Raw genomic sequence first — 19,767 nt, forward strand, 5'->3', positions numbered from 1 at the left:
TTTTCATTTACTGTACTTAGATAATTAATCTGATTTTTCTCATTTATTTGATTTTAGTAGGTTTTATAGGGCAACTACAGGTCACAGGTGGCCTATCAACTAGTCAGTAAAATAATAGAAATGTGATTTTTTTACTATTGCTGCTGTCAACAAGTACATGGAATGGTACGATAAACAGAAATATTTTATTCTGAAGTAACTATCAGACATTTGAGTCTTCAGAATCCTTGAAGAAGCTGTGATTTGTTCTACCCACACAGAAAAAAGTCTAAACAGACCAATACACTCTCTGGGATGATGTAGTGACAAATCTATTAATGAGTTGATACTGAGATTTTACAAATGCTGGAAACAAAGTGCATGAATTCCCCAAGTAAACAGAGAAAGAAGACTTCATTAGCACAGCACATCTCTGTTCACTTACTATACATGGAAAATTCTTGAGGGAGGTATTTTTGGCTTTGTTCAACAAATATGGATATATGGTTATGTTGCCAAGGTTACAAAGAAACTGTATAGCTCCAACATGTTCTCTGGTTCTCATGTAGTGCTTTTTCTTCCACTAACTGTACTATACCATGCAACTTCTGACTGCAAGGCCACACACAAAGCACAAAGGTAATAACAATTTCTTTGTCTTTTTTTTTTTGGGTTTTTTTGGTTTTTTTTTTTCTGTGTGAGATGATGTATGGATTTAAAAGTGGAGGTTAATCCACCCTTCTTAAAAAATTCTACACTTAAAAAAAGTCACATTTATTTTTATTAGCTGTGATCTCTGCCCCTACCTAGAGGAAAGGCAGGGTGAGTTTTGAGTTTCTTTGCTTTTGTTAATATTATGACAGAAAGAAAACAAACGCCATATTTAATTTGACTTTTTTTAAACTACACCTGTAGCAAAAATGGCACAAATGCAGCACATGTGCCTCCTGCTTGAAGGTTGTTTATGCATCTCAAACCACAAATGCTCTCACTCCAAGCAGGAAGTTTAAGCGTTCTCAGAGTCTTTTCCTAAGAAAACCTAACCTATAGAGGAGGACCTGGGTAACTGGCTGTACATTGTTCACGTGTTTTGTAGAGAAAGCAGTTCTGGGCATGTAAGCAAATCAGTGTTAGCAAGTATATTAAGCAAAGGGCTGCAAAATATGTTTCCTGGCCTAAGCACAGCATGCAGCATCTCTAATGGTTGATTCGATACAATGCACTGATAAGAGCTCCCTCTTAAACCTCTTCCTGTATTGTACTTTAAACCTCTTCCTGTATGTGAAGCTCTTCAAGCTCAGATAGCTTTTCCATGTTACTGGAGGGTGCTAAAGACTAATGACAAGACAAGAACACCAGCTATAGCACAGCATCATTAAGGTTGGAAAAGACTACTGAGAGCAACCACTAAAATAGCACCACCATGCTCACCCACTAAACCATCTCAGTGCCACAGCTACACTGGTTTTGAATCATCATCATCTCCAGGCATAGTGATTCTACCACTTCCCTGGGCAGCCTGTTCTAGGGCTTGACAAGAAATTTTTTCTAATATCCAATCTTAACCTTGAGGCCATTTCTTCATCCTGTTGCTTGTTACCTAAAAGAACCACCCACCTGGCCACAACCTCTTTTCAGGCAGTTGTAGAGAGCAGTAAGGTGTCCCTGAGCCTTCTCTTCTCCAGGATAAACAACCCTAGCTCCCCTCAGCTGCTCCCCAGCTTCACTGCCCTTCTCTAGACGCAATCCACCACCTCAATGTTTTTCTTGAGAGCCCAAAAACTGAACACAGGGCTCAGGATGTGCCCTCACCAGTGCTGAGCACAAGGGATCACTGTCCTGGTCCTGCTAGCCACACTGTTGCTGATGCAGGCCAGGATGCTGTTCAACATGTTATCCATTAGACTCCTGAACTGCACAGATGACAGGTAAAGAAAGAAATGGTTATCATGACCACAGCTGTAACAAACTTCATTCTTTGGCAAGTAACAGAATTCTAGATGCTGCTCTAATTCTTTTGACAGAACCAAATGCATTTTCCAAGCATTTATAAAGGTATCTGGTTCTCTGTATTGACAATGAAAATATACTCTACTGCAGATTCAAGGACCCAGACAAACATTTCAAAATAGTTTAAGTGATACAACTGAGATATATCTATTAAAGGTCCAAAGGTCATTAACCAATAGGGAAACACGGGCAATACTGGAATATAACAATAAAAAGGCTCCAGTGAACACTGCAGAAAAACATATCACAAGGAATTGTGACTCCCAAGTGGATATGGTATTTCCAGACCAAGTATTTTCCTCCTTTGACAGCCTAGCATGTTGATTTGGAGTTGCAATTTCAGTAGGAGATGAGCAAAAACTTGCTGGGTGACAGGTTTTCTTGACTTGTTGTTTGGACAGAAATTGATAAGCAGCAGTACCTTTCTAACCCTTGTGACAATAATCTCAACGCCATGTGATAATTCGTCCAGCAAAAGAGTTGGCCAAAGCTAATTGGTATTGAGTAACTTCTTCAGTTCTTTAAAAAATGCATGACAACTGAGAGACATAAAAGGAAGAGTATCAAGGAATATCCTAATAATACAGTATGATAATACAGTATGGGGAACTCCCAAAAGTAACAAAAATCCACTTCTGTGAATGCTTCCAAGTTGTTTAGTACTCTACTTACTCTTTACATTCTTTGGACACATGAGGTGGCACTGTGTATTTGCAGTCCATTATCATAGTCAGAGTTTCACTGTCATTTGCTTCTTGGAATGGTGGCTGGCCACAGACCAACATGAAGAGGATGACCCCCAAACTCCATATATCTGTAAATACAAAGGACATGTTTTAAAAAAACTGAACTGATGAGGACACAGACATAATTACCATCCAACCCATGAAATACTCTTAAAATGCATATTGGGGTGATTATTGCACTCTTCATTTTGAGTATTACTTATGGAAACTGTAATTCCACTGAAGTACAAAATACAGTAATTCCATCGCTTGACAGCTTTTACAGTTTTTGAAGGGGGGAAAAAACTCAGAATATGTTACTTCAAAGATGCATAACAGTTTGAGACATATTAAGACTTCTGACAGCAGTGTTAGATAAAGCTGAAAATAATCTGGTCACTTTGAAGGCAGGAATTCATTACCCTTTTGATAACAGGTAGACATAGGTTATTCAAGAGATTTGAATTCAAAGCACATTCCTTTCTGAAGGACTCACATAAACTTGTTCTCTGTATTGTTTACATGTTACTCAGAATCATACTCACTAGGTTGGAAGAGACCTTTGAGTTCATCGAGTCCAAATCATGCCCTAACATCTTAACTAAACCATGGTACCTAGTGCCACATCCAGTCTTTTTTAAAACACATCCAGGGACGGTGACTGCACCACCTTCCCAAGCAGATCTCCAAGCAGATGATTCCAGTACATTATCACTCTTCCAGTAAAAAGACTGCATCCTCTTGGTCTGTCAGCTGCTGCCTGGAAAAAGAGACCAACCCCCACCTGCTCCATGATGTAAGAAATTACAAAGAAAGTCACTTATTGAAATAAGACTGATTTTGTTGTGTTTTTCCTCCAGTGATGTTGTGTTGTTTTAAAATTTGGCACTTCCAATAGTAACTAAATAAGTTTATGTAAAACCAGCTTCTTATACCAATGATACTACAAAGTGTGGAGTACTGGGTTTGGGTGCTGGTTGTTTTGGGTTTTTTTTAAATATCCAAACATAACAATTAACAGTGATTTCTATTACACTCTGGGAATCTTCTTGTTTCCTTTTAATTCCTGCTTGTGTAGAATAAAAACATTTAGCAACTCTCTTGTTCCCCAGTGAAATGGCATACCAAAAGATAAAAAAGAGGCATGAAGCCCTGTAATTAGTTTCTACTTAGTGCAGTGGTTAATATTTAGTTCAAATCTTTATCAAGAGCCGGCCTAAAAGAAAATATTTCATGAGTGTCACTGCATTCAATAAAGGAAGCATAAATATTAAGAAATGCACCATACTGCAGAAAAATAAATACCTTGCTCCAATATATGCTTAATAAAATCTTCATGATCTTAAACTTCAGTTACAACTCCATGCTCTGGGAATTCCAACAGTAAATTTGGGTCTTAAACCCTTAACATGTTACAGATCAGTATCCAGTAAAACTAAACAGCTGAGAAATGATCAGCAGGCACCTCCCAAGGAAAGAGAGGAGAGCAGCCAGCAGTGATCTGGGACACAGAGCACACCAGCTTTTTCCTGGAAGGACTTGCAAGAGGGATCCACATAAGCTACCTACTCAACTGCATCTTGCTTTCTGTGGACAGTTCAAAATACTCGATGTGCATTTCAAATTGAAGGATGGCTACAATTTTATTTAATAAAGTAATAATACAAATTGATCCCTAGAACTCATTTTGCTAGTTATGACCTATTCTTCTTTTGGTTTGGCTGACAGGGGACTAGAAACACTACATGGTAATTTTCTTTAGAGCTCTAATTTGTAGTAAGTGTAGGCTATTGAACTCCGACAATTACTGGATTTCTGCTATGCTCACTAGGGCCTCAGTCCTGTAGGTACTCAGCATTTTGAGGCTGATACACCATACCATGTATACCTGCAAGTTCAGCATGACCATCACCATGTTTACAGAGTCAATAAGTGCTTTAATACTTCGATGGCTTGATGCCAGAAAGTCAATGTTAAAGAACGCACAACTTCAAAAACCCTCACAAGACAGGGAGGCAGTTTCACCTAAAAGGTCCATGTTTAATTTTGCTAAGTTACTCGTTGTCTTTCTGCTTACTTGTTTAGTTTCAAAGCAGCCAAAAAGTTTTGGTGTATTATCTATCTCACATTACACAACAGATTACATGAAGTTTTTGCAAGCATAAAAGATGGGTGAATTTATGCATTTTTATGACCAGTCCTCTTTTGGCTATCAATATCCTTCCTAGATTTTTAATTTTGCCTAAGATCTATGTTGCAATTTGATCTATCCTAGTATTTGTGTCCAGTACTTCCCCACTACAGAACAGCACGTTTCATGTGTCCTTTTAGCATGAGGTATTTTACAAGAGTTCACACAGTATACATTTTTACAGATAAATTACATTTGCTATAATAAAGCAATACATACTGGCTAAATTTAAGCTAAGAGAAAAAAATATTGGAGAGGGGAGCAATCTAATTAAACTTTCAGTTAAAAAGAAGCATATAAAAAGTTTATACAGAAGGAAAAGAACAGCAGTATAAGAAATCAAGATTAAAAATAATAGTCCTGAGAAAAGGACAGCAAAGTAAGACAAGAATTAAAGTTCCATGAAATCGCCATATACGGGAAACTACCTTGAAGTTTCAACTGCATTGAGCAGATACTGAACATATCTTTAAGTATTATCCATTACAAGGTAGCCTCCTAATTTATTTTCTATTTTACACACATAGCTTCTTCTCTGGGCTATACATACACTTTGCTGTATTGCAATTTTAAAGGATATGTATAATAACAGGTATTGGGTTTTTTCACCAAAAGTTATTCAGATAACACGTATGCACATTTACGTCAAAAAAATAAACACTTTTTAGAAGCAAAATCCAACTGATTTTCTAAACGCAAAGTAAACCCCCAAACCACTATTGCTTGCCATTATGCAGTGTCCACTAGACATCAACCTTTATGTTTTGACAAGTAAAACAGTAATTACTGATTGGTCAGCACATAACAGAGAATTTTGTGTATTGTTTATTTAACTAGTTACTGTATTTTGCACTCTGTACTCATGGATCTTTCCAGATTAGAAGAACTGCAAATAGTAAAATGAAACACAGCTGTATGAAAACAGATTAAAAATTCTGGTTAATGATGAAATATAAATCATGCACTGAACTGCTCCAGTAATTCATTATATCATGACTTTTGTTTAATGCACAAAATATACATAGGGCATAATGTGTATGCAGAAAAAGGTTTTTTTAGATACTAAAAATAGTGCTTAAGACCATTTAACCTTGGCATATTATGTAGATATTCTTAGCCTCTCAGTGAAGAGCACTAGAGCAGCAACAACTACACTTTACCTCACTTATATACGACAGGCAAAGCTTCCTATTATACTTTTCTGACAAATGCATATTTTGTTACCTTGCCAGCATAGCAGATGTTTATTCTGATGTGACCAAGAAATAACAGAGGACAGAAACAATTGCATGGTTTTTATTCTCAGCCTATTTTAACAGTTGTAGCTGTAAAAAGATCAACTTCATTGCACCTACAGCCAAGGTGACTAAAATGACTCAGCTTGCAGTGTCATGCACAAAGCTGAGCAGCCTCAGCAAAACTTAAAAGTCTACTAATAACCTGGAAGCAAGATAATAGTGTGCCTGAGAAAGTCTAATCCACATCTAAGACTGAAAAATCACTGGGAGGTTTAGTGCAGACCTTATTATGTCACAACACAGATATCATCTTAGCAAGATCTTCACAAGCCCTGCAATATCATATTACAGCAAGCCTCTCATTTCTGGAAGCAGAGCCAAGCATTTGGATGTCTGCAGGTGTACTAAGAGAACACATTCAGGAGTGCTGTCCTGCACCTTCACATGCAAACTCTCCAAACAAGGGGTTGATTCCTTGTCCCTTTTCTGTGCCACAGTTTAACCAGACCACATCAGTTGTTTGCAACTCCTCACGCAACTAAAGCTAACCAACCAGATGACTGATGCAACACCACCTTTAATGAGGCTCTTGTTAACATAGTAGCATAGTCTTCAGTCAAATACAGAAAATGTACTGCAAAAACACTTAAATATACTGCTTTGTCCTCTAAATACACAATTTTTGCTCACCCAATTAATATAATAATCACAGTTCATTTTGGAGTACTCTTCTATTCCAGAACAGTGTCATCTGGCTGAAAGATGCAGGATTCTTTAAGTAGGGTTGTCTAAGAGAAGTTAGTAAAGGATAATCCAAGGTTATTTTATTATAATGTGTATTTTCCAAATTTTATTATTTCCCTAAACAATACAGAAAGTCACACGACAGTGTTCATTACCAGAGCTTTGTCCTGTCATAATCAGTGTCAGTGCCAGTTTTAGATTTCAGACCCTTAATTGAAGGAACACAAGCAAGAGAGGGGTTACAGAGACCATGTTTAAAATGCAGATTCAAACAATAATTTATTTTTCACAATTTTTTTTCCTACTCTTAGTAACTAATAATTAGCAGATGAAGGCTTTATGGAAACTGCTTATTTCTGTTCTTCAAGAGACATCTAATTTGTTCTTTTTAGAAAACTGATGGAAAAGCAGAAATTAGGCCTAACATGCTGCATGCATTTAGCATTCTTAATCACCTGCAACATTTCAAGTTATTATAGTAAAGGAAGGTACAGTTCTACTTTATAGCCAAAATCAAGTCCTATGAAGATCTCAAGATAAAATTTAGCCTTTAAATTGGTTAACTTAAAATTGTCATGGCTATGACAAGAGTAAAATAAGAATAAAAGCAGTAGTAACTAGCTGCAGTAGAGAATATTTTTTGTTTTCTAAGCCGTTAAATAATCAGGAAACGACCACAAACCATGACAACCAGGACTGTGTATACGCAACTTCCTTACATAATGTGAAGTCACTGCCATAGAAACCAAATTACAACATTAGCTGTCTGTGTTAGGCCTGTCTTAAACACAGGGTGGTCAAACATCTGTCACATTCAAGTTTGCACACTGCACAAAGGATATCCATATTCATCTGCTTCACCATTTCATTAGTCACTTAGTGCTTTCTGAACTTTGTGATTTCAGTAAGTTACAGCTTAAGTGACACAGGATGCTTATAGCTTCAAATTTCACCATTCTTCAGAAGTCAGATGTTTGTTCCACGTTATATGTTATATGAACTTGCAATTTTAAGCAATTAAAAATTCATACTCATTTTGGAATAGACACATTTACATTTACACACATAATGTAAATTGGGTCTACTTGCTGAAGTTGTTTATTTTAGACCTTGATGGGAAAAAGGTTGATTTTTTTTTTTCCTCCTAACTTACATTTAGAACTGCTCAACAGTTTAGAGTGTATATTGCTCAGCTGGTAAGTTGTATGTTTATACAGCAAGTCTCTTTCTTTAAAAGTGACTTGTAATATTGAGTAAATTTAGCCAGGTTTTATAATTTTCTCTTCACATTATTTACTATAACAGCTGAACATTATAGTTATTTTCTACTAGAAGCCACTTAAGCTAAAAGGAAACAAAACAACTTTTATGGAGATGACAGAAGTGTTTACATGTTTATTTTGCCACTACAGAGGTATCAACAAACAGACTGTGGATAAATGAAGGGTGGAAAAGAACCAAAATTTCCAGGATTATATTCTAACCACAGTGTTAGGGCACTGAAGAATGTTACCCTTGCTGCTGCTACCTCTTCAGAGCAGATTTCATGAAGAAACAATCCATAGAAACCTGCTGAATATAAGCCTTGGAAGAGATCCAACACACCAGCACTTCAACACCCAGTTCTTGTATGCAGAGCTAAATAGGAAAAATCTGTGTAAAATCATCAGTATCTCTGCACTCTGGGCATGTTCAGGGCTAGGGAGCAACTGGAGACCTGTAGACTGTGCTTTTGACTTCAAGACACAAAAACCCCATCGTGAACTACTTCATTGGGATTGAAGGGTGGAACCCTCCATGATGCATTCAGGAGCAGGTACAGGCTGATGGCTCGAGAGGATAAGTGGTAAGCATGCTTGTTACAAGTTGGAATTCAAGAACCCATTTACAGAATAGGCTGAGGGAAACTGAATACTCAAATGCATAGCACAGCTTCACATAATTGTCTGAAGAACCAAAACAAAATTTAGAGTAAAAATTCACATGACAGGTGAAACACTGCAGAAAATGAGACTTCTACTAAAAATAGTGACAAAACATTATACACAACAAAAGATAAAAGCTGTTATAATAAAAGCTGTTATTATACCACTGAATCATTTGAATGGTGCTTGTTGATATACTTGTGCTTCAAGAAAAGAGTAAGGAGTATTTCTACTCCTGTATAAGCTAAAAATCATTAAAAGTTGCATCCCTTGCATAAAAAGTCGCTAGCAAGAAGGTAGAGAATTATTGTGTTAAAAGATTTCAGCATTTCTATGTATCACAAATATTTTTACACTGCCATGTGCAAAGACTACTGACAAATCTGGAATATGCTCAAACTGGACCAGTAAAATTTCAAGAGTAAAGAACAAGGATTACTTTTTCCATATATACTCAACTTTCAGCTGATTTAACTATTCTTCCATTCTTTAATTTTTAATGAAAAAGGCTTTGAGTAAAAACTTGTATACTGACCTCTCCAGTTCTCAGAGATACTACCATCTGTTAACTTTTTTTGTCTTTATATAAAATAGGATTTATTTTCCCTTGCTGAAGGCTGAGGAAGAAAACATCCACAATCAAGGCTAAAATTTTTTAAACTAACATGCAGAACAGGGGTTTTTCTTTTTTTTAAAGCACAAAAATACCAACAATATTACTATTAGTACACATAACAGACAAGAGAATTAAGAGAAAATTTTTCTTTCCTCTGTCCCTCAAAAAAAGAGCATAAATAACAAATTGCATTTAGCAAATTATTTCCCTAATTCGCTTATCTGTCCGGTGAAACTCTGTTCTAACTTATTTCACTTGACTAAGATATGATCATCAGTAAGTAACTCTTTATTCAGAAATGATTCCTGTTTTCATTCAGTTTGGCAAATAGTACTTGTACTCTGGAAGCCCCAACATAAGGAGGACATGGACCTGCTGCAGTGAGTCCAGAGAAGGCCATGAAGATTATCAGAGGACTGGAGCACCTCTGCTGTGGAGACAGGCTGAGAGAATTGGGGTAATTTAGCCTGGAAAAGAGAAGGATCTGGGGAGACAAGACAAGCTGGCAAGGGACTTTTTCACATAGGCATGGAGTGACAGGACAAAGGCTGACGGCTTTAAACAGAGGGCAAGTTTACATTGGATACTAGGAAGAAATTCTTCAATGTCAAGGCGGTGAGGCACAGGTTGCCCAGAGAAGTTATGGCTGCCCCACTCACTGTCAAAGTTCAAGGCCAGGTTGGGTGGGCCTCTGAGCAACCTGGTCTAGTGGGAGGCTCCCTGCCCATAACAGAGGGCTGGGAATACATGGTCTCCAGCTCAAACCATTCTATGATTTCATGATTTTTCGCCGAAGTCAATAGCATGGGTTTTGCTGGTTGAGTAAAACCACTAAAACACAAACAGTTGTCCATTTTTTTTTTACTAACTAACACACCTCAAATTTCAGTAAGGGTATTTTAACAAAAAAGAGCACCACTGAAAGGTCTTACGGAACACATGCCACTGCCTTTATTCAAAATTAGACTGTTTTACTCCAAATCATCAGTTCTGCTTTTAAAAATATGTTCTATTTCCTTTGACATCTGTTGTTTAGCCAAAAAAAGTTACTGAATCTATATTAAAAAAACAAATTAAACCAACATTTTCTGCACTAATTCCAATACTAATACTCCAGAAAATAATTAGCTGGGATAAATGAATTAAGTTAAACATAAAAGGAAGTTTTCTTTTAAAATATGTTCTCAAAATCATTGGACATATCAAAGTCTATACAGCACATACAGCTATTGTACACGTTTCACTGCAATGACTTTGTTCTTTATTTTGGTATATAAAGATAATTTGTTCCTGGTATCTTAAAACTTCCTCATGTTTTCAGATGGACTATCCTTTCCTACACAATTTAGCTGTATAATGCATAATTTGTACATTATTTACAAAAATATTAATATCTGAATAAAGTTTTATACATTAATGCAAAACTTGGGCATTTGGTTTATAACTAGGTAGTACACTAGATCTGTGTTGCCAAATTAGTCAGCCACAGGCTGGAAATACTTAATCTGACTGCTTGTATGAAAGATACATGAAATTAAGCTTCCTGGCTGAGGAGATGTATTCATCATAATGAAACCTTGCTTCACAACAGCAGCTTGAAATACTATGAAAACAGTTCTCCCATGAACACAGCAATTTGACTATATCCCTATACTTAAAATTACAGTTTAGCTGATATGAGAGTAACTGAAGCCTATCTTGACAGCTTCTTCTCTGTAGTTTCACTTGGATAAATTATTCTTTGCTTCACCCAGCAGTTTACTGGTGAATGCATGAAAACTTCTGCATAAAGTAATCCAGAACAGAACATAAATTATACTTCATAAATATTAGCTGGTTCAGATTTACTGAGAAGTTATCAGGATCATGGATTCCCACTGTTCACTGCAGCCTCATCACTTCAAAACTTCATTCCGAATACAAGGCTCCAATCCTTGCAACGTAACATCCTCGATTTTAAGCACTAAAAGCAGTTTCTTGTCAGCACAGTAATTAGATTGAGGGGAAAAAAAAAGAGCCAAAGGATAGCACACTGCATGAAAACTGCAGTTTTCATTAAAAATAAACTTCACTATTTGCATACGATTTGCCACAGAACATAAATTCTTTGTTATCCTCAAGACTGACTTTCTAAAAGTGTTTTACAACCAATTCCTTCTATTTGCCCCTTCTAAAAAGTATAGAGTTAATTTCTGATTTGACTCATTTTTCTTCAGCAGCATCAGATACACAGCACAGCAAGATGAAGGCAGAAAAGCATGGCCACTAACAGCAGTACACTAGAGAAGACAGTAAGACAGAAATACACCTGATAGTCATATCAATTCCTTCTGTTTTGCTTTAAAAAACATTTGAAGTCAAGAAGTAGAGTGTATAATTCTCCTAAAAATACACGGGCAATGATGACAGATTTCAGTCAAAATACTTTCTCTTACACAGAAGGTGAAGGTAAGTGAGCCAGGCAGAACTTATACTACCTAAACTTGCTAACTCAAGAGATGGGTCCTACCACTCTCCCCTAGAACTCTACTCCAAGCTCCATATTCCCTTCACTTCCTATGCACCACCTCTTCCACTCAATCCCAAGGGAACAAATAGCTCTGCTAACCTGGCAGAAGTAAACCTGCAGAGAGCGGGTTTTCTGTCAGTTTTTCGCTAACAGTTTTGTGTCAAGTTAGCTGACAAAAGTCACTTTGTCAAATGGCCGGCCATGCAGCAGAGTGCAGCACAGGAGAAGGGGTAGCTCTGCACTGAGGCAAGCAAAACAGAAGGGGAGGCACAGCTTATACTGGAAGCAGCTAAATATCACACTTCTAGCTTTTTGCATCCTTCCAGTCTCAAGTTCATTCCATAGTGTAACTAAGTATAAATGGTGTGAAGTGTTGCAATACTACAATAAAAAGGAAGATTTTCAAAACAAAACAAGCAGAGAAATGTTTCTCATTTCTGAGAATTTACTAGAATCTGATTTTGAGCATACTGAAACTCCAAAATGCTGACAGATATGCTCAATTATTCAATATTGTTTATGATTTGCAAGTATCTTACAACCTTGCTTCTTCTAACACCAGTCAATCAAATCTTATATTCAGTATTTTTTTAGTGCAAAAGGTTAGTGTATATAGCCATTGGGCACAGCTTTACATGAGTCATTCAAATTGATAATAAAGTGTTATACACAGCCAGGAACATCCAAACTAGCTCGACACAGGCCAGACAGGGTCATTTGGGCTAGCTGGCTATGCTCAAGTACCCTGTGATCATGGCTGAAGCTTTGAAATACTAAGCACACTCCAGCAACACTATATTCAAGTAAAAAGCCCTTACAAATGCCTGATGCAAAAAGAAAAGAAAACAGTTTGGGTTCATTCCAACAGACAGTATGTCTAAAGGCAGTGTATCATCATCTCAGGAAAGCAGTGCATGTGTAACAAAGTCTCTGTTTCCTTCTGTAATCAAAAACATGAATATATAGGTAATGAATACACATTTTTACCATATGGACAGAAGATACCAAATTCTGAGTTGTGCAAGTCTGCATGTAGCTACTAAAGCAGCAGAAATTACCTGCAACTTCCAGGGCAGCAGCAAGTTGGATTTGAACTACAAAGTGCCAGTTGAGTAGCACTGAGCTACAGTAACCACAATATTCCTGTTAGTCATGTCTTTTATGAGGAACATCTTGCCACCACTCTGCGTTGCTGTGATGACAGACTCCAATGCTAAGTAACTGTGATGGTAGCTACAATGTTATTTATGTATTACAGTACTTTTATAAAGGCCAGTGCTCAACTGTGCTAAATACACAAAATCCCAATGCTACAATCTGAATTTGCCCATTTTTCATTCCCAGAAGAATGAATTTACTCTTCAAATGTTTCCATGCATTTGCAAAATACCCGACTACAATAATATGAACCTATCACAAGTGTGTGTGTCTTCCAGCGTTACTGTAGCCTACAGAGCACTTCACACTTTGTAGAGATGCCAAGTAGTTAAAATAGAACCTGCTGTCCTCTGAAAGAATCAACTAATACGAAAAACTCCAAATAAATTTTATTGCCTAGGAAAGAAGCAGTTTTATTTATTTATTTAATAATCCAGTTTCTGTAGATGCTGGTAGAGCAAAATGAAGAGTACTACTGGAAGTACATTGCTCTTTCTCATCTGTAGTTATCAACTTTTAAATATTGATGCAGCTCACGGTATCACACCACTGCTCTAGACAACTCTGATCTAGAGTAGCACATCCATTTGATTTAGGAAATGAACTTTATGTCCGACATCAGTCCTCTCAGTTTCCTCTGATTGGAACAGATTTTAATTAAGTATGAAAAACCATGGGAAATTACAAGCAACAGAACTTCTCATTATCTAACTCACTCAGCTTTTTGAAAAGCCCTGGGAACATACGATCATTGCCCAATATTCCTCTTGCATCATTATAACTACAGCTTTAGACACAAAAGGAAGCCAGAGACATAAATTAACTAGTCTCTTTTCAAGTGTGCAAACTTTCAAGTGACATCACATAGGGAAGATTATTCCCTCAACTAGCTGAAACAGTTGTTTTCATAAAGTAAGCTTTTCTATTATCTTTATTAAGCATATAACTTAATAAAGACTTGCCCTAAATATTTCAGTTGTTTGTTGAAAGACAATGTAAATTATCTTCCTATATATCCTCATTCTAATATTACTCAGATCCAAAAAGCCACGTTTGTGTCAAACTCTTTGGCCAAAAAACCCTATCACATACCCTGATCAATTTTTCTTCTAAAAAGTTTTGCAAAAATTTTGCATAAATAAAAACAGGTGTGGGGTTTTAAAAATGAATGCAAAGGTACTTTAATATGCACAGACTGTATGCAAGGGAATCCATTTCAATTTGTCATTTTAATAAACTGAGTTGGATTTCAAGTGGTCAGATGCTCACAAGGGGGCATGACCATGTCATTGCACTGGGGAAAGTATGACCTCCTTTTTACTAAGGAGCAAGTTTTTAGATTGGTTCAGCTGTAATGTAATTTCATCCTAATGGTAGAAGAATCTTTGCCATTGTCAGTAACTATTACTGTAATATTAATAGTCCCATTCAACCAACAGCTGAATGAGTTCACAGCACTCTACCACTATTTCAAGTTATATATATATACATACCTTGCACATTACTGCATCACAACATAACTGATTAACTTTCTTTCTTGAAAATTTCTACTTCTGAATTTATACATACTCCTAGTCCACATGTACAACCTCTTCCTAGCATGAAAATTTATCTCTCAAGTTTAAGAAATGTTTGCAGAAGTTGATTTCTCAGTTACATAATTACATTTTTAGTGACAGATTCCCTAAACTAGCATTTAAGATTTCCTTGGGGGAAAGAGGGCTTTAAAGAAGGCCCTATTTTTCCCCCATACAATCTTTGTATTTAAAACACATGAATAATATTTAGAAAACTTGTATACTGTATCTTACCTTTTTACCCATAGTTAGAAAAGAAAAATCCAGACCCTTCAAGGTTATCATCTTACTGGAATCTTAATAGTAAATTTTGGCATTTTTACTCTGGTAACTGACAGTACTTCAGAGAGATTTTGTAGTGCATTACAGAGTGATGAAAAATACGGCACTAAAATGTTAGGATACAAGCACTGCAATTGCTCAACTAGGATAGAGGTTTTAAGTACCCAGTAGCTGAGACAGCATACTAGGGAATAAGTAAGCAAAAACTAACTACTGAGGTATATTTAAATATTCTCAGAAACAGAAGATAACTGGGATCCTCAGACACTAGTTAAAAGAATTTTATTTTTTCCTAATTTTTCTACTGTTCACATTAATCTATTCCATATTAACCAGACCTCCCCCTCTATGAATCTATGAATCCATGCAAAAATTTTCTTTTAGTACTATTCAGAAGTTTACCTCCATAATTGTTTACAAAGTCCTCTAACAAACATTATTACATTTATTATTAAGAGGTTCAAAGCATGCTTTCTTAACTATATAATTCAATTTGGACCATCTGCTCATAATGCTCCTAATTCCCCCTCCCCCATTAATCTCCACACACATCCTTTTTCCCTAGCATCTTCAACCGGGCAGCAATATCAAAACCTAATTTTTTGTTCATCCTCCAAAATTTGACTGCTATTCCATTTTTCAAGAAATAATTCACATGAGGCATTGTATGAAATAATTAACAAATGTGTTTTTCCATCTAGTTCTGAAGACCATTACTATCAGTTACACTCATACTTCAGGAAATTCTCAAAATAAAGAGAAATAGAAGAACACAGAAGAACTCAAGAGTTAGGAGCTCTGGTTTGCCACTAATAAAACCAGAACCAACTCATCTAAATCATCTGACTCTAGATAGAAGTAATTTTGTGAAGTCTCACTGTAGCATCAACATGGATTTGCAAACCCAGAAATAACAGAGATCCAAAATTGCTAATTATAGCACACTTGGGAAAGTATTTTCAAGTCCGGAAAACCCAGAGTACAATACCTATTCAAAGTTAGAAGCCACAAAGTGTTACTCAAATGTTTAGGCAAAGAACATAATACCTAATAGCTAAAAATATTTATATTTTAAAATAATGCAAGAATTGTAGTTCAACGGTGTGCTTGTTTACCTGATTGTTTACCTCAGGTAAATCAACAAAAACCTGAACAACTCTGTCTTAATTTAAACCATCACTACAGTCACTGCTATAAAACATCACAAAAACATACACAGCCATGTACAGAGTCCTAATGGGTGCTATTAATACCTCTGAAAGTATCAGATACAGAGCAAACAAGAACAAGAGGTATGTTGACTACCAGAAGCTATTTTTGAAGCATCATTTGCAATTATATGTACCTACACCTGTTGGGGAAGTGAGTTGTACCTCAACTAAGATATTTAAGCCATCTGTATGACTACAGGACAATATTCAGTGACGCCATCAATGGTTACAGTTATTCTAAAAAGACTCTAAATTACTTCCACTACAATAAGCAGTGGACCTAAGAGAGACAGTAAGAGAATTACATGTAGCAGTCCATCCTGCACACTCCACTTTGCAGCTAGAAACATGAAGACTCATTTACACATTATTTCTTTTCTCTTTTACACAATCTGGAGCAACTGGGAACTCATTGCTACTTTCGATTCTCAGACAATAAAAGGATAGAGATGGGATAGAAGGAATCAAAGCTTTCTGTAACTTAACTCCCTGTCTCCTCCTTTGATAGCTGAGTTAGTACTTGGTACACATGGCTTTCCACCACCTTGCAGCAGAACATATAAGCAGCCTGGGCTCACAATGCTATTCTTGTATGGCTAAATCGAGTAAAGAAAATCACTCGTGGTTGGGTGCAAGGGAGTGTGGGGTCATGTTAAAAATAAATTTGAAACAGGCAACTTTTCCAAAAAGAAGATGGGTTCTCTCTAACAGTATTTACAAATATATCTATTGCATCCACATTATTATTAATAAAATTTTTAAAAATTACAGCATATATGATTGCATCATTTCATACAAAAATAACTTCTAAGCATTTTTGAGAATGTTTGAGTATCTCCTTCAAACAGAGTTGCTCCAGCATTATCTCATCCAGGTTATATTACTTCTTCCCAATTAGCTGCCTTCTGCATAGCGCATTATCTTGAAACAGAATACAGAGGTACAAGATCATGGTATTTATGTTTATAGATCACTGGTTGAATCCAAAGCAGACATACATACCCACTGCTGGTGCATCATATTCATCCCCAAGTAAAATTTCAGGAGCAGAATAGGCAAGAGATCCACAGCTTGTGGTGAGCTTCTTTCCAGGCTGAAATTTGTTGCTAAAGCCAAAATCAGTCAATTTCACAAGTCCTTGTTTTTCAAAGAAAACCACATTCTCTGGTTTTAAGTCTCTATGAACTACATGCAGTTTATGGCAGTAGGATATAGCATGAACTATTTGAGCGAAGTATTTTTTTGCCAGATCCTCATTGAGACCTTCTTCATGTTTCATGATGTAATCAAACATATCTCCGCCATCCCCTAGCTCTAAGATGAGATAAAGCTTTGTCTGGGTGTCAATCACTTCATACAGCCGCACAATGTTGGGATGCTGCACTAATTTCATGCACCTGACTTCTTGAAAGAGATGTCCCGTGGCAAGAGTGTCCAGTTTGGTCTTGTCAATGACTTTTACTGCTACTTTTTCACCTGTAAAGACATGCCGAGCAAGTTTGACCACAGCAAAATGGCCTCTGCCCAAAGTTTTATCCAAGTCATACAATCCTGCAATTTTTCCATCATATCCTCGTTTGAAGCCTGCCATTCTGTTTCAGAAGATGAAATAATATTTAAGCTCTTTGGAAATCTGGTATTTTCATATAAGAGTATCTGATGCAAATAAATAGTCCATAATCACTGCCAAGCATACCTAAAAACAAAGAGACAAGATTATATACTTACATAAAAGTAAGTAAAATTATTATCCTGTAATTACCCCAAGTTACATTAGCACATTACTACAGATAATTAAATAATCTTCAGAAATTTTTGCAAAGGATTTAATAAGGTAGGCTGTGCTAACTTGCAGATTTCTGACATCACATTATCAGTATGCTTGAAGAAAGGGACTTTCAACACAGCAATAATGAAAATTTGTCTCAAATTCAGTGGACTTCATTGTCTTGAGTCAGAAACTACTTGAAGAAATTGGTGTTATAAGGACTGTTAAAACTGGCAAAGCTGAAATCTGTAACTTTTCCAGATACAACATAAAACAGCTGGGCAGCACAGGATATCATCAAGAGGAACATACTTAATACATGCCTCTTTTGGCACGTCCCTTCGTACTGCACATGAAACAGCTCTAATACAAAGTTCTGATGGCTTGACTTGGGACTTTTACCTCCTCCTTTTTAACAGCTGCTTAGCAAAGCTCAGAGTAACACACAATACTTAAATTTGTTACTCTTATGAGCTTGAGCATTATCAATTACTGTAATTACAGCAAGTGTACATTTAAATGCTGAAATGAAACATCTGGCTTGGATGTACTTAGTGCTAAATGAATTGTCTTGTTAAATATTTTGACTGAAGTTATATAAAACTGGTGATAAAAAGTTTGGAGGTAGGCTGCGTATGTTCATCAGTCCTAGGAATGAGTGAAGAAAAGGGGAAGAGTGGGAAAGAAGCAGAGGAGACTCAAGAGTACAGCTTTTGTGTACTGAATTCCTGCTTACCAGGTACTTGGCATTTAAGCAAACAAGATCCAACTTATAAAACATTCACATTCAAAACTGGTTTTGAAGGTCTTGCATCCCATTGCCATTATTTTTTCCACATACAAAATCTCACAGAACCTTTTCCTTGCTAACTTAGATTGAGGTTTAAAAAAAACCAACTGTAGGCTATCAAAAAGCTAGCCATTTCTCTAACTCTAAGTGCAAAGTAGTCAGAAATATGAAAATGAGATGGCTCATTGCCAACTCTAAAATACAGAAAACACAGCTCTTTAGAATATATTTTCAGTTTCAAAACTGAACTTCAAAAAGAAAAACTTTGAAAAGGAAGCTGGCAAACAAACAGCCCCTTACATCAGTTATTCTCAAGTTGAAATGTAAGCATTAGATTAAAAACATTCCCTGCTAAACAAGTTATTTCACAGACAGTGAAACTAATGAACCTGTTTCACATGAATTCAATTACAATGTTGGGGGTCCTATGAGGATTCTGTGATTTTAACAAGCTCACCTTACTGCTTCTCTCAGCTGGAGCCATGGTATAACTTCGCTATCCAGCCGTCTGCTTCCATAAAACCCATAGAATTCAGTTTGAGACCTCCACCCCTGTAAAATTTGAATGAAATCAATTAACTTCCAAAACTTCATAACCTAGACAAGGAACAGGGTTAAGTACAACAAGCATTAATACAACAACAAACAATATAAACATTGAGGTTTGGGGTTTTGTGTTTAATGATAGTCATCAAGCTTCAACAAACTTCACTAGGTTTTGTGTTGCTGTATGTACCCTTTTATTCTGCTACCAAGCACTATACTCCACATGCTCTTTCAAAAACCACTCCACTAGAAGATGGTTGGCATATCTGCCTCCCAACACTTCGCATACTGCTCATCTTACAGAGCTTCCCCTACCATTCCCATGTAACACCATCCCATTCTTATTCAAAAAAAGCACAAAACTGAATAAAAGCATGCTACATTAAACTAAATGCCATGCCAAAGACTCGCCTACCTGATAGAGACCATTACAGAATGCATAGGGAATAACATAGTACAATGGCAAATACAACAATAAACAATAAAACTCTCCTTATC

The 19,767-nt window shown here is 36.4% G+C and overlaps 1 protein-coding gene across 1 annotated transcript in view; it reads right to left on the minus strand.

Annotated features, from left to right (window-relative positions):
* The window catches only part of SNRK (SNF related kinase), a 39,280-nt gene that overhangs the window by 9,793 nt on the left and 9,720 nt on the right, over positions 1 to 19,767 (minus strand). Inside the window, exons 2-4 of the mRNA XM_033053505.2 lie at positions 19,181 to 19,275; positions 17,168 to 17,861; positions 2,662 to 2,803 (exon numbers count right to left, since the gene is read on the minus strand). Of these exons, the coding sequence (XP_032909396.1) occupies positions 2,662 to 2,803; positions 17,168 to 17,756 (731 nt within the window). The 5' untranslated portion in view covers positions 17,757 to 17,861; positions 19,181 to 19,275. The remainder of the gene's footprint in view (positions 1 to 2,661; positions 2,804 to 17,167; positions 17,862 to 19,180; positions 19,276 to 19,767) is intronic.

This window comes from Catharus ustulatus, chromosome 1 (assembly GCF_009819885.2).
Source record: "Catharus ustulatus isolate bCatUst1 chromosome 1, bCatUst1.pri.v2, whole genome shotgun sequence".
Lineage (NCBI taxonomy): Eukaryota > Metazoa > Chordata > Aves > Passeriformes > Turdidae > Catharus > Catharus ustulatus.